We start from the raw sequence: 16,818 nt of genomic DNA, 5'->3' as shown, positions 1-16,818 counted from the left end.
TTTTATAACAAATAATTCGCCCGCAGAATACATTTACGAATTTCAAATGTCAACATTACCTATACGATAATTTGTGACGGCTTCTTTTTATTACGGTAGGTATATTAATGAATCTAAAAAATAAAAGCCAAATCCTGAATAACGCATTTGTCGAATTTTCTTTACATATAGCATAAATGAACACGAAGGAAGAAATATCCGAAAATCCCCCCCCTAAAAACCAAATGCGTAAAACCAAATTTATTGGGGGCTTAAATGCATTCATAATAATATTATTGATAATTAATTAAAAACTATACATAAAACGCATCTAATTATTCGTGTTTTAACAACGCCGCATAGCGGCAGTGAGTAGCCAATGATGTTTCAAATGTGTTGCCAGTCGTTAAAACGCAATTCCACCGGAGTTTCTTGCGTTTTAGATACAAAAAATAAATGTTCATTGTGATTTTGTGAAATAAAATTTGAAACATGTTTTTTAATCGATATTTTACGCAGTTGCAATCCAAAAACGGAAAATTAAAATTATAATGTAATGACTGGGTATTTAAGTAATGTTTATTACTTACCTACAAGAATCCATAAAATAATTAAATTATATGTAGATATGTTTTTAAATAAAAACTAAAATGTATGTCATAATAGCCTTAGTTTGTGTTGTTACTAATTTTTGGTCGAGCAAACCACGCAAATATTTTTTAAGATTAATTTCTTATTTTTCACAAACGTAACAGATATACAATATAGATTAAATATACAAGGAAGTGGTAGAAATACTAAAATAACTAACGTTTATAAAAGATTACTAATTTTAACATATTTTCTATCACTAATATTAAATAAATTACCCCAAAGATTGAGCAGTTCTTTATATTTTTCCGGGGTTTTTCTTTTCATCGCTCTGGCAACACTCTCAGTCGCACTAGAACGCGCGGTGCCAGACTTTTGTGCCGCATAAAATGGGCTCAAAATCGTTCAATTTTCGGAAAACGCAATCATAATACCCCAAAATTAACCAATTATTTAATATCAAATTATGCATTCAATGTGTTTATAACGTTAGGACGTATACAAACAAATATAGTGTTAAATCGATGTATCGCTTGCAGTCTTAGTTACTGGCCGGTAAGAAAGAATATCAATTGTTTTAAATTTTATTTTGTGTCACAAATAATTTTCAAATATTTAAAAATAGGTTACTTCATCTTATTTTTGTTTTTAAAAAAATATTTTATCCCGCTTTATTGTAGTTTGTTAAGTCTAGAAGAAAAGTTGAGATTCTATTAAAATTGTCAATGAAATGACTGATATTTTCAATTATAAATGAAAACAGTTTTACGTTCTGTGCGTAAACATTGAGTTATAATGCGAAACACAGCAATGTGGCTTTCGTAAAATCAATAATGCTCGCGCACTGTCCCGACAAAATCGACGATGTCTATGAGTCTATGGCTACCGTAAGGATTCTTATATTTTTGTTATGTATCTTATTTCTGACACATTAATGTATTTCTGATACACAATTAGGTACGTTAACATCGGAAAAATATTTTCCTTGCAAATCTTAGAACATACCTATCTATCTGTTCCTGTTGTATTGTAACCTATACGATTTCGGGATTCTTGTAACGATGTTATTTTGCACTACAATATTCAGTTTTCATTCGCATAACCTTACAATATAAAATAGACCAAAGACAAAGATATTTTGTTGTATTCTTATTTTAACGTCCTCTTTTTATCTATGATTATTATGCAGATGTTGAAGCCAGCGAATCGCGTCATTTCCCGCCTTTTAATCTGTCATTATTATTTTTATTGTTTTCCCAAAACTTGGTAGTGCTTGATTATGTCGATGAAAATTTCGATAAAACAAAAGTTAATTTAAGTAATGATGTATGTTGTGTTGCAATGCAGTAGGCCCACAGTTTGGGGCCTACGTGTGTAATGTTACATAATGTACTTACAAAAAATCTTTCAAACATTAATACATGTGAGGTTGGCTTAGTCTAAAACATCTTCACAACGTGAAAATATGACATAACTTCTTTTTTTCAACATCAATTTATTGAACCATTTATTGTTATTTAACTAATAAACATTAAAATACGATTTTTAATATTTTAATGATATTACTTATTGATTTTTTTTTACTTTCACCAGTCTTTAGAGTTATTTATTTGTATACTTTACATATGAAAATTACAATAAAATGTTTACTTAACTGTAGTTACAAGCAATCGTTTGAATAATATTATTATTTCTACTACTATTAAAGTTTACAGTTTTGACTGCCATCGTGGTATAACTTTCATATGGAATCCATTATTTAAAGGACATGTCTAAAAAGAGAAACTATTTAATTCAGAAATTTCGACATTACATCTTAACGCGCGACAAAAAACAACATTGATACTTTTATAAACGAACTAATTCATTTGTTTGACAGGAGTGATTACTCAATGACGTTGCTTGCCTGACTTGCCCAAGCTATGGCAGAGTCTAGCTGAAGCTGTAAACCTGCTCGCACTTTGAAAAGGGAAACGAAAATGCGCTGGATATTTCCCGTGCCAGGTAATTTTCTTTACTTGTTACTTTAATTTATCCTTGTGTATGAACATCGCCTAATATTTTTTCAACTGACATACATATGTTTGATTTATATTATTATTAATAATGTTATATCATTCATTTAGGCTTCACAGACCAATTTTGAGACCAACAACAATTAAATTGATAGCAACGTAATAAATGAATTATTGTATGGAAATTCTGTTCATATTATTAACTTAATTTGTTTACTAGTAATATGTATCTTATAAACAGATTTTTCCAATAATATATTATAATATGTGAATATTTTACTTATTTGTAAATGTTAAACTGATTTAGGTATAATATAATTAAGTAGATTATACTAGAAGCCAATGAAATGTTAGTCATCACGATCTCTTTTAGGTTTATTTGTGTACTAAAATGGTTCAAACATAAGAACAAACCCTAGGGTTGTCCTTGTTTCTTACCCGCCTTTTACGATATTCCTTTGAAGTTTCTCTATATCCCAACTTATATTATAAATCCAATAGTGAGTTTATTTTTTGTTTATTTGTGTTGTTGTTATAGCTTTACTAATATCAACCAACCTTCTTGATCCGTGTGAGTATGGACACAGGATACCTGTTATCCCTAGGAAATTAACGCGGACGAAACCGCGAGTTAAAGCTAAAAATGAACATCAATAAACGACGAAACAAAAAGAATGTGCCACTAAAATTCACGTGTAGTATTATAAGTGTAGTAACATATGCATGTTTTTTATTTGACGACCTCGGTGGCGCAGTGGTAAAGTGCTTGCCTCTGAACTGAGAGGTTCCGGGTTCGATCCCCGGTCGGGTCATGATGGAAAATGATATTTTTCTGATTGGCCCGGGTCTTGGATGTTTATCTATATATGTATTTGTTATAAAATATAGTATCGTTGAGTTAGTATCCCATGACACAAGTCTCGAACTTACTTTGGGGCTAACTCAATCTGTGTGATTTGTCCTAATATATTTATTTATTTATTTATCAACACATAAATATTTTTATATTATCAGCAAAAAAAATATACCTATACGTACTACGTACTGCCTGACATGACACTTGACATAATAACTTATATCTACCATTACAGGTTTACACATAACAAATCACAAAACAGATTATAAAATAAAACATTGACCACCAAATGTCTAAGTTATAGCGACCATATTGTTTTGCAATAAAGTAGCCTACATATGTCTAAATCTATGTTAAATCTCACCAAATTCGATATTGCAGTTGTTGAGTATTTTCGTAATGAAAAATAAAATGAAATTGTTCTTATTTATTGATAGATAGTATTATTAAATAGTGTAGAGAAATATATGTGGTCGTCCAAATCAAAAGGGACCTTATGACGGCTGGCACTTACGAGTAGGTCTTTATTGCCGTTGTTCCAATACAAAACAACGGCAATAATAGCGTAAGTGCCGGGCGCCATAAGGTCCCTTTTGATTTGGACGACCACATAATATAGATATGAACCTAAACGACAATAAAAACTGTATTGAATCATTCTACGAAGGGCTTCAATTTAAATAGGCAAAAAATCTATAGATACGTCTAATTCTAATAGTATTGTATAAGTCGCAATATTAATGGTAACAAGTCTATTTATCAAAATTATATCACAAAAATCGGAATGAAACGAAACTATCGACAAATTTTCATTTCCAGTGGGCCCGCACTAAACTTGGCCTATTTTTTTCGTCCAATTTTAAAATTCGAACGTCACATTCACATATTAATGGCCGGTGTATCGCGAGCTTTGCGTTTTACACTATTAGCTAATAAAAAAAAACTGTTCTAACCACAGATTTATATATTAGCTAGATGCCGTATCGTCGTGCAATCAATAACTCCACGATTACTATTCCAACTATACAAATCAGTAATCGTACAGTTAGTATCCCATAACACTTATATAGCTAAGTTAATCTGTGTGATTTGACCATTTAATATTTAAATATTTACGTACTATAAAATTTGCCGTAATAAATGACATTAGTGCTGGAGCCAACAGTCATTTGCTGCTGTACATTTTAGTTCAATTTTCATTATCGCATTCGCAACAAAACGATAATTAAAAATTCAATTCATATCAATTCGACAATCGTCTTTTCTCTCTATCATAGACCGAGATTACATTTGTTGGGTAAATAATAGGTATATAAACGAATTTCATAGCACTACTGCATCGGCGGTTTCCCTTCATTCCAAGCACATAGATCTGTTCCTACTCCTTGCGAGGAGGGGCTGGTGTTCTGAGATACAGGCTCTGCTTAGTTCAGATACCAGTCTCTCACAATCATTATTTTGTTATTCCGTTAAATACTTGCACTTATACCAAATTTCAAGCAAATCGGTCCAGTAAATTTCGAGTGATGCGCGTTCAGACAGACAGACAGACAATTTCCAAAACTATATTTTCGTCATCTATATCAGTAACTAAGTATATTCCATGAAGAATTTAAAGAAAATATCCAATGTACAAATTTGACCTTTCTTCAATTTTATTATATGTTTTGATGATGATGATTGTAGAGAAAATAAACATTTTTTTTTAATTCTTTTTTTTTTATAATTCCTGCAGACGGTTCTAGGTCGCCACTCCGCAATGCTACGCGTCCAGCGTCCGTATTAATAAATTGTCCGGGTTCAATCCCCGTTCGGGTCATAATGGAAAATGATCTTTTTCTGATTGGCCCGGGTCTTGGATATTTATCTATATATGTATTTATTATAAAATATAGTATCGTTGAGTTAGTATCCCATAACATAAGTCTCGAACTTACTTTGGGGCTAGCTCAATTTGTGTGATTTGTCCTAATATATTTATATATTTATTTATTGTAATTACCATTTGCGAATGGTTATCAGCACATAGTTCAGATCATAGTAATGGAAAATAATGTAAAACTGTAATAAATAATATACGTTTATTGGCAACAGGAATATATTTTTTTGTGAATAGAACAAATCGATATTTGCGAATTATGGGCACTGGTATAACGAGTCTCTCTCCCTCGTCTCCGCATGTTTCTAGTTGCCCGAAGCCCCGGGTCGCGTAAAACAACCTTAAGATGCACGGCTGTGATTTTGCAACCAAATTCCAATCATTTATTCAGAAATTAGACCTTCACAGGCACTTTTTATAGTTATTTCTCACATGCTACAAACTACTGGCATTTCGGAACGACCACTGCTGAGAAGAAATGCCGAAAGAAACTCATTTGAACAGTGTTGCTCCCTATCATGCCAGATCGGCTTACCATTATTGTTTCCCTTTTTTTTTCTAATAATATATCAAAATACACCCGCCTCTCTAACGTCAACTCTCCTTGGGAATGCCTTTGTTGCCTATCATTGCCAAGGCTATGTGTTCCTTACTTGCCGCGTACGACATCCTCGGGAGGATATAGGGGAGTCCTATTCTAAGGCGGAGCCACACTGCTCACAAGCAAGGATACGCTATCTAGATTATAACAAATCTATGGTTACGCAAGAGCAAGATTCGTGTCAATATGTCTCTTTATTTTTGTGAAGGAATTAATTTCTCTCTCTACTTTATTTCTTTCTCAGCTGTGAAGTCCTGACGCCCAGTAGGATATGCCTCAAAAGTATTTGTACAGAAATTAGATCCACACAGGCACTTTTTCACGTCATATTTTCTAAATTAATAATAAACCTACAAACAGAAATAATCATTTCGTATTTGCGAACCGAGCGAAGTGTACAAATCAACGCAAAATTACATTTTTTCTATGTATGTATGCACGTTTGTAACGAGGTAACTTTCGAAACCGTTGGTCTGATTTTGATGAAATTTAAAAGGTATGCAGGATCTGTCAATAGAATTTTCAAGTTCGTGTGGCAACAAAATCGGTTTAGTAATTTTTGAAATACTATTCACAATTTTGTAAAAACTCATCAAAAATTTCTTGTGTTCGCGATGTATTAATATCGCGGCGAACAATTTGTGTCATAACTGCAAAACCGATCGAAGATACAATATTTATTGCTGTAATCACACCATTGTTTACATATTTCGGCCATGGGCTAATGCCAATAGTGCCAAATCATACGGATCTCATCGGATCTCGAATTTATATATAAAAAATGGTAAGCCCTTCTGGCATAATAGGGACCAACACTGTTTGAATGAGTTTCTTTCGGCATTTCTTCTCAGCAGTGGTCGTTCCGAAATGCTAGTAGTTTTGTAGCTTTGGTAAACATCATTTAATTAAGAATATGACGTGAAAAAGTGCCTGTGAAGGCCTAATTTCTTAATAAATGATTTGATTTTGATTTGATCAATCAGTGAGGAAATCAGATATCATCTTGCTCGCACGAGCGTTAATAAACGCTTAAAACGTTGTCGAGATATGTGACGTACGACATTAAAACGGATCGAATGCTTAAAATAAAACAATACGCGATAAAACAAACGTAACGAAAACCTTCATCTCATAACGCGTTCCGCTTTACGACCTAAACTGAACCTGAACCGCATCGCAAATTCTCACCATCGACCTAATTATTTGTATGAAAGCGATTCATTTTTGGTGCCTAAATTGAACTTTGGAATCGTTCTGTAAAAGTTGATGGTATGTGAACAAATGCACGGATAGTCGTAATGCTCCATAACAGTTTTTCAAAGACTCTTTTAAGATCTACTTCTATTCTAGAAGATTGGTTGAGTGGATAAAGCGTGATGACGTAAAAAAACAAAAACAAAATGAATTACTTGTGGGACACATTGGAATACAGAAGGCCTACCACGAAACATACGAATACGTACCACGTTACTAACGTCCACGTGTCATGTCTTTACCCGTTATCGTTATAAAAAAATATGACGTGTGGACGCAATGACGTGTTACGTTTTTTATGTTTCGTGGTAGTTATCTTGGCTTTGCAACTTTAAGAAAAATAATTAAATTTTCTTACTTAAGTAACAATTAATTTCCATGAATATCGTACAAGGAATACCGCAACACGAAATAACAGTCGCTGACAACAGCAACGTGGCCGATCTGTTATTGATTGTTGTACACGTTTCCTTCGTGGCTCGCAGTCTTATTAATACTTACGTACAATGTAATGATTTTACATATATCAAAAAAAAAAAATCTTTTTTCAACAGTCTTTTTTAATTTTATTAAAAACAAGATGGCGGAAAATCATTAAGTAATTATTGTTCTGTATTCAAATGTTTCAGTTCTTCTCATGTCCTGGCTCGGAGTGGACCAAGTAAAGGCAAACTCCTGCATTAGAACTGGTAATAAAAACTAAAAAAGAATATATATAAAAAATGTTTAAATAGATGTTCTTTTATTTAGATGTGTGTTGTGTATTTATCGCTGTGATTGTGTCGCATCACTGGATATGAAAAAAATAACATGCTGGCCGAAAAGAAAATTTATGTCTAGCCAATTTAAAAATAAAAGCAGTGATGTGAAAGTTCGTCGATGAATCGAGTTTATTTGTCGACGAATTTATCGACATATTCGCAGTTTAATTGTTTACCGTGTTGAGTGTCCACAGGAATGTGTGTTGCCATGTTACAAGGAATGGGTAATTTTTTGCATGCGATAAAATTAATTATAGTTACACTATACTGTACTCGAGGACGATTCTGTCGTGAATTACAAATCGATTTACTGTATCGATTTTCAATTAATATACACGAGCATTTTTGACGCGTTGACTTTTTTTTATATCAATTTGCAACGATTTTAAATAAATTATTGGTGCCTATTTATGAAAAATCTGTGCCAAAAAAACCGAAATTTTTGTAGTATTACATTCATATATTATTTATATATTATTAGAAAGAAAAAAAAAACATTGTAAGAAACGGTAAGCCCTTCTGGCATGATAGGGAGCAACACTGTTCAAATGAGTTTCTTTCGGCATTTCTTCTCAGCAGTGGTCGTTCCGAAATGCCAGTAGTTTGTAGCTTGTGAGAAATAACTATAAATATTGACGAGAAAAAGTGCCTGTGAAGGTCTAATTTCTGAATTAATGATTTGAATTTGAATTTAGATTGTATTTTATAGTTAACACATAGATGTTATTTTCATTATTGTAAATAATAACTAAACAAAGAACACATTATTGGTGTTCTTTCTTTATTTATCACTAGCGGCCCGTCCCGGCTTCGCTCGGATAAAAACATTATAACCCAAAACTTCCTCAGGAATCAAACTATCAATTGGTAAAAACCGCCATGAAAATCTGTGCAGCAGAACAGACACATGTGGTAGAAGACTTTGCTTTATAATATGTAAGGATTTAAAGCGACAAATATTTAATGATTATTAATAGTATTTTTGTAAAAAAGAAAAGATATACATATATATAGAGCATAAATCGTTAGATTTGTAGTTCCTTAATCGACAGTTTCGTCCTAAAACACTCTCAATATCCTATAATCCTGTGAATAACTGACACTATTTGTGTACTGACAATATTTTAATAATTTTATATCAATTGAATCACACAACAAAAAACAATTCTTAGCAACAGTAGTGCGTTTTTAACAGAACTATAAACATACATTTTTTAACAAGAATGTATGTTGTCTTTTTTTTCTCCAAATTATTTCAATAGCCCAGTCTATGGTAATTTTTTTTTATATTTTCAGTTATTTACAGGATTATGTAATAGTCATTCTATTAGTTGTGTAGTACTATCGATATTTTCCTTTTTTGACGTGACAACGTCTTAAATTAGTTTGCGGCTGGGAGTCACTTATGAAAAAGTGTAACGCCCGGTAACGTTACCATGAGTCACCGAACGAGAGAGAGGCCCGCCGAATGCCTTGCGTCTCTCTCCCACTCAACTATGATCGGTCTGCCGCGCGCGTAAAAAGACGTTGTCACGTAAAATCTTCGCCCGTAAAACCGACTTTACAGGCAACCATTTTTTTTTTTTTTGTTTTTTTACTAATTCAAGCATGGGTTTTCAGCGTTGTGGGCTCTAAGTCTCAGCCCACTCGTTCAGGCGGAATGCCAAAGTAAGTACACGTTATTGAAAAAATAATAAATAAATCACAAAAGCTTTAAAATGCTTCCAAAAAAGGTTACGTTGGAGCGATGCCAGTAGCGTATTATATGGTTTATAAATATTTGAATATTCAATATAATTTCCTTCTGAAAGTATAAATGTGTTTTTTTATGATTCTTGAATATATTGAATTATAAAAAATATATATATATATATTCACATATTTAAACTTTTTTGAAACGTGGAAAAATGCCATAGGCTGGGTTTTGTTTTGTTGTTTTGTTTTGCATTTTTTTCTGCTCTCCGTAGTTTTTTTTTTTGTTAAATTTATCATTTAGCAATTTTACATCTTTTTTCAGTCTTTTTTTTTTAATTTTCTACGCACAAATGAATACTTTTTAAATTGTTAGAGAATTTAGTGCCACATAGATGCATGGGTAGCAACATGGAAATATGCATATTTATAGCTCACAAAATCTTATCTGTAGTCGATTTTAATTTTAAAATTATTCATTAAGCATTATATAAAAAATTTTCACAGTTCGATATTAGTAATTTTCATTATTCATTCATATAATATTAATACCTTGTATTTCATAACAGATATTGGCGGAAAAACAAATAAACATATTTTTTTATGTCTGAAAAATACACGAAAATATTGTTTTCTTTTTGTGTTTGCTATATTTCATTTGTATATTATGTTACACTAGACAAATATATCAGAACTAAATTGGTAGCGTGGCTAGCTAGATTAGATTTGATAAACTTTTAAATATATCAGAACTAAATTCGTAGCGTGGCTAGCTAGATTAGATTTGATAAACTTTTAAATATATCAGAACTAAATTCGTAGCGTGGCTAGCAAGATTAGATTTGATAAACTTTTAAATATATCAGAACTAAATTCGTAGCGTGGCTAGCTAGATTAGATTTGATAAACTTTTAAATATATCAGAACTAAATTGGTAGCGTGGCTAGCTAGATTAGATTTGATAAACTTTTAAATATATCAGAACTAAATTCGTAGCGTGGCTAGCTAGATTAGATTTGATAAACTTTTAAAAATAAAAAATTATACTATTTTTTTTTCCTTTTTTATGACAAACAAAAAAAAAATAAACGAAAATTTCTTTACAGTTACAATTAGTAACAATTGAATATTGTTAATCTTTACATTATTATGAAAAGGAGCACTCCCCAGTCACGTCTGTCTGTCTGTATGAACGCTATAAACTCAAAGACCACCGGACGGATTTTTGTACGGATAGATAATGTGTATTATGAAGAAGGTCTGTGTGTATAATTTCTTATGGTTTTACCTGAGCGAAGCCGGGACGGGCTGCTAGGGTTTTATAAAATAATAATCGTTATTTACTACTTATATATTAGTTTTCTATTAAAAAAATATTCTACATTCAACATATTTTAACAATATTGTAACATTTATGTAAGTATATCATATTTATACACAATATTGTCATTTTCATTCTTTTCCCGATAGATTAAAAACAAAAACATCTCGCGTCCCTACATATATACTTGTTTTCCATCTAATATTAAGTGTGTGTGTCTGTCAGTCAGTTCAAAAGACAACAAGCTATGTAATGTACGTATATACACTATCGGCAAACAGTTTGCCAAACTTTAGCGGTTCTATACATTGCTGGTTTTCCATTACGGTAAATAAAAGCTCTCCATATAAACTACGCATTGTTCAATCATTATCATCGACATTAGAGTTCGGCGATACTGTGTAGCCGATATTAATTTCGGGGCCGTCTGCTACGTTGTATCATATAATTTTATTTTAAATATAGACGAAACATCAGGTAACTTTAACATCAAAATACTGCGTCAAACAATCGCCTCATAAAATTTAATTTATAACCATCACAGATTCTCACAATTCCACATGTCATAAGTATAATTTATGCATATGTTTTCATATAAAAATAGGATTGTGCTAACAAAAATAAACGTGTAGGTGAGTGACGGTAGAGATTTTTTTTTAAAGCTTCTGTCTGAAGTTTCATGAGAACAGAAATGGCGGGAAAAATTGGGTTCAGAATGAAGCTAGCCAAATTCAACTTTATTAAACTAGTTGTTCGCCGCGAACTTAAACCTTGCGAACGCAATACATTTTTGATTTAGTTTTTACAAAATTGTTATCAAAAACGCCAGAAACCATTTTTTTGCCCCACGAACTTAAAAATTCTATTGACAGATCTTAAATACCTTTTAAATTATATCACAAAACAGACCAATGCAATGGTTCGAAACTTATCGTGTTACAAACATTAAAAAAAAATGTATTTTTGCCCCAAAAGATGATTTGTAGACCTCGCGCGCTCAAAACTTGATTACTATTAATTATTGTATGTATTAATGAATTCTTGCAAAAACGCTTGGCTTTATGGCTAAGGGTTTATGGTGAAACATTCGTGTCAAACTATACTGCCATAAGCCACGAAAATCATTAATTCTTGGAAGTGTGGGGTCGCGTGACCGCGTTCGCAATGGTATGGTATGATATAGGTCTAGGCCGGTCAGATTACGTACTTCGTCTACAAAAATCTATAATTCTGTTCGCGAGTTTAACGTTTAGGTCAATTAAGTTCATATTTTTTTACTAAGATTTTCTTTTTTTTTTAATTTTCAATTTTTGGTTGATTTCGGTGGCATGTCTTTTTTTTTTTTTGTAAAATTTTGATTTACCAATAAGAAAAATCAAATTTAGATTTATTTTCAAAACGAATAGCTTATGATGGAACTTAATTGGTCAAATCGTTACAGAGTTATTTAATTTTAAAAAAGATCGTACCCACCGACGTCAATTTTATAACACCCATAAATAAACAGGTAGTAATTTGCCGCTTTTTGTTACGCACGTTCAACGCTTTTGTTACAACCACTCATGTGCAAAAACGACAGAAAATATATTACTACAAATCATTAGTTTAAAAAAAAATAACTGTCATGCGAATCACATCCGAATTTCCTTTTTCAAATCGAATCATATAAGCTTCCATCAAACTAGTGTTGGGGCAAAATACAATCATGATTAACGATTACAAATAACCGTTCCAAAACTTGTTTCCAGCCCGCTCGATATATTGTTACGAATGCGACAGTTGGACAGACTACCGGTGTAAAGATCCCTTCAACTACACAGCCTTGCCACGCGACCAGCCGCCGTTACAGACTTGTAATGGTTGCTGCGTCAAGATGGTCCGGTACGCCAAGTCGCGTGAGTACTCCGAGAAGCGTGAGTAGCTTATTTTTTTTTTATAATCGTTGAAATTGGCATTGAATTTTAAATTTAAATATTAGCGCTGGTTCACGAAAGAATGGGTTAGTACAAATATACTACATATTCGTCTTATACGGTATACCAGAATCGTTAAAAATATGTTAATTTACTGTTCAAAATAACTTCTTTAGATAGAAAAGTGAATCTGAATGAAAATTTGTCGGAAATTGACGGAAATGCTGCTATATGTACAGAAAATAGGAGAGGAAAATGATTGGCCACTTGATATGACACGAGGCCATATTATAAAATATTCTTTGGAGGTCCAGAGAAGAGTCAACTAAAAGAGATGGGCACACGTCCGTGTCGTACCTACTTATCAAGACCTATCAAGCCGAGAACTCGGAAGTACGGCGATTACTCTACAAATAAGAACACAGTTCTTAAATAAAAACAGAAAATATAATTTATCATATATCAATCATCATCATTTATTTTCATACTGGCTGATGCCCGCGACTACGTTCGCGTGGAATACGACTCCAGTGAATTATGAATACGAAAGTGTTGTACTAAACCAGCTGAATGGATTTTAAGAAAGATATGTCATGTATTGATTTTATACGATCCGTTGCCATCGAAAATTAGGCCTGAACTGCCACCGCCTCCACTACGTGGAGGTACTCCCAGCTTATGTTATTGTGTATCATAAATTATAATCCTAAACTGATACATTCCTCTCATATATCCACTTTATTAAGAGACTTTTCTCAAGTTCCGCCCCCTAAACGCGCCAATAACGTCTAATGGATCGCAGTTTATCTTCAATCGTTCCAATTTTTTATCGCAAATACAGTGTGACAGATTCTTGGATCTAAACTACAACGTAAAACCCAATATGTCGTTGTCAAAACATCGAATTTCTAAGAGAAACCTGTAACTGATCCTGATCATCTATCACTGCCGCCAAACAGCGGTGCTTGCATTGTTGTGTTCCGGTGTGAAGGATGAAAGAGGTAGCGTGATTACTGATTACAGGGTGCTGTAATCAGTAATCACGCAAAATATCCTAGGACATAAAGTAGGCAACGCGCGTGTCCACATTACCATTAAAAAAAAAAAACAAAACGGTAAAAAAAAGCCGGAACGATTAAAGTTCAATTGCAATCCAGCTCATGTTATTAAAGCGATTGGGGGAGCTGGCCTTTGCGTATGATGGTTTAATTATATATTTTCTCTCATTGTTATGTCTTTTCTCTCATTCCAGCATACGAAGTAGTTCGGCGAACGTGTACATCGCAGCTCCAAATCAATTTGTTTATGGTCGACCATGTTTGCATGATGGAAAGTACAGGCAGAGGTCACATGTGTTTCTGTGAAGAAGATATGTGTAATGCGGCGAAGGCAGTGACACCGACGTTCATACTAACGCTGTTACTGGCATGTGCATGGAGATGAAGTAGGATTTTAGAGGGCCTGGTGGATGAATCGATCGATTAACCGTTTCCATCGTACGCGTACATCACTATTCGTGGCACATTGTGAATTCGAAGTCGTTGAAATAACTGAATATTTGGTCGGTTAAAGTTTTGATTCCCGCAAATAAAACATTTGTACAAGATTATCGCAGAGTCAGTTATTTTTTTATTGGAAATAAGAATTTGAATGTCTAGTAAGTCTGCCAAGGACTGAAATGTCAATATTTGAAAAAGAAAACTGACATCGAAAAATACTAATGAGTATGCATAATATCAATATAAGTACATATAATTACTAAGGGAATTTTGAAAATGGTGATGTAATCAATTTATCGACTCATCCAACCAGGTTGCCGCCCTAGTGGATTGACATTTAATTACATTCTTCGTCCAACATAGCTACGTAGTTTAGTCACTAAATGCTTAATTTTTACAACACTATGACTAAAATACTTAAAACGTCGTAAAATACAAAAAAATCGAAACTATATTCAATGTTTAAAAACAAATAGAATATAACGATTGAAAAGATTTTCTTGGATTTAAAATTGCAATTATAATGTTGTGGAAATTAAGCACACTTTTCATCTAAGCCGAAATTTTGTCACGTACAGCATTTTTGCTATTAAATACATTGAACGGTTATATATTTAACATAGTGCAAAAGTTTTCCAAATAGATTTAGCATGTATATTGCTCACACGAGTGACGCGAGTTCCGCTTGGTCCAATTTTGAATTCTTGGTCCTATTCATAGGGTGCACCTTAAAATAGCGTGTGGCACTTTTTAGATAGATTAATGAACAAGTTTGAACTAGCGTGAACTGCCAATATATGAGAATGGATTATAGAGTTGACATTAGAAATTAGGGCGCCTAAGGAGTAAAACGGTTGTGTTTTAAATTCATTTAGTACAACTGGAACTCAAATGCGACGGTTAACCGGTTTAATTAAATAATATTAATTAAAATCGTGATACAAAAACAATATAAAGATATATATATATATATATAAAAACATAGCTCAGAACAGAAGATCAGGCGTTCGTTTCGGAGCCCAAGATCCACTCAGGGGTATATAAAATCTTGTTTTCTCCCACGTCTGCTATTAAAAATTAAAATTGTTTCACATGTTTCCCAATCTACTTTATATTGGTTTTAGTATATATGTGTTTGCATAATATTTATATGAAATTCTACTTATTTTCTTTTTTACTTCTTATACAAATAAAATGAATTTGGCCGTATTTATAAAACTATAATTAAGTGACATAATTAATACAAAGATACCGTAATATTAAGACAAAATCGATAACGTCAGCCAGGTAAAAAGTAAGTTTTTGTTATGTTTAACTTTAATACATTTAAATTATGCATTACAAATACAAACCACACAATTATTTTTCCTAAATATTATTGGTATGCTGGCGAGTTTTTTTTTTTTATTTTTGCGTGTATAAAAATTTAAATTAACGTTTTATTTTGTCAAGTTTAAATTAACTATTTATTGGAGTGATTTCTTTTTATTAACAAAGTGTATGGTTTGGCTTACGGTGAATATATTAATGATAGTGAAACTAATTGCTAGAATTTAGATGCATAAAAAAAAACCTCGTTCGTAAATTAATATAGAATACATATAGTAATTTTATGAAAATAAACACCAAATTTTTAATCGTTAATGTATAATAATAGTTTAATTGTTAAGTTTTCAGCTTAAGAGTTTGATATACAATTAGCTGCTAACAGCCTAGGGTACTATGTTGTACTATACTATATGTATGTATTTTTTAAATAACTTAAAATAATAACATACAAGTTTTAGTGCTGATAGGTATATGGCTTCAGATGTCACGTCTCTAGTTGTGAAAAAAAAACTAAAGATGTCTTTAAAAGTGACTAACTTCGCTTCGCTCAAGTAAAAATACAATAAATTTCACATCCAAACCTTCATCAGGAATCGCCCTATCTATAGGTGAAAACCGCATAAAAATCCGTGCACTAATTTTTAAGTTTATCGCGAACACAGACAGACGGAGGATAGAGGATAGAGCGGTTTTATAATATAGGATTTATCTAACAAATAACAAAATTGGCTATATGATATTTCCGGTTCCCTATCTTTATGCAAACAATTTTATGTCATAATTTAACATGGCATACTTTTACTTATCATAATAACAGTTACGCACAATATTAATTTGGCATAATATTTTAGGCACAATTATTTACGCATACCAACCATAAGCATAACAATTTTAAGCATAATATTGAAGCATATTGACGGCTTGTGGGCGGCCCGAGGGCCACCCCGCCGCACCCTGACCTACTGCTACACTATAGCTTTATGCAAATCAACATTATGGTAAAATACATTAGCCTAAACTAAGTGCTTATTGAAAACGTATGCCAAAAAACAAGTATGTCAAAATATAATTATGTCAAGAAAATATATGCTTAACTCGTTATGCTAAATTAAATTAGGATAAAAAAAT

At 32.3% G+C, this 16,818-nt stretch overlaps 1 protein-coding gene across 3 annotated transcripts; it reads left to right on the top strand.

Annotated features, from left to right (window-relative positions):
• Positions 1 to 928: 928 nt before the first annotated feature.
• On the top strand, positions 929 to 16,353 carry LOC128681659 (UPAR/Ly6 domain-containing protein qvr). 3 transcript variants are annotated; one of them, XM_053765747.1, is made up of 6 exons: positions 929 to 1,125; positions 2,450 to 2,574; positions 7,805 to 7,864; positions 9,557 to 9,604; positions 12,698 to 12,844; positions 14,115 to 16,353. In XM_053765747.1, the coding sequence occupies exons 2-6, from the start codon at positions 2,550 to 2,552 to the stop codon at positions 14,303 to 14,305; spliced, it is 471 nt and encodes a 156-aa protein (XP_053621722.1). In that variant the 5' UTR covers positions 929 to 1,125; positions 2,450 to 2,549; the 3' UTR covers positions 14,306 to 16,353. The 3 variants fall into 3 exon arrangements, with proteins under 3 accessions (XP_053621722.1, XP_053621721.1, XP_053621723.1); XM_053765746.1 differs by having other exon boundaries at positions 12,698 to 12,862; XM_053765748.1 differs by lacking the exon at positions 9,557 to 9,604 and having other exon boundaries at positions 12,698 to 12,862.
• Positions 16,354 to 16,818: the final 465 nt, after the last annotated feature.

The sequence above is a fragment of the Plodia interpunctella genome, chromosome 27 (genome assembly GCF_027563975.2).
Source record: "Plodia interpunctella isolate USDA-ARS_2022_Savannah chromosome 27, ilPloInte3.2, whole genome shotgun sequence".
Taxonomy (NCBI): domain Eukaryota; kingdom Metazoa; phylum Arthropoda; class Insecta; order Lepidoptera; family Pyralidae; genus Plodia; species Plodia interpunctella.
The sequence above is the reverse complement of the archived record's forward strand: the minus strand, read 5'-3'. Positions and strand labels throughout refer to the sequence as shown.

What these genes read in the sequence shown, in the direction of transcription:
- LOC128681659 (XM_053765746.1), top strand. Translation starts at nt 2,550, where the DNA reads ATGCGCTGGATATTTCCCGTGCCAG. An exon ending in CTGGATATTTCCCGTGCCAG is followed by an intron (nt 2,575 to 7,804) that starts GTAATTTTCTTT and finishes CAAATGTTTCAG; the next exon opens with TTCTTCTCATGTCCTGGCTC. An exon ending in AAACTCCTGCATTAGAACTG is followed by an intron (nt 7,865 to 9,556) that starts GTAATAAAAACT and finishes ATGGGTTTTCAG; the next exon opens with CGTTGTGGGCTCTAAGTCTC.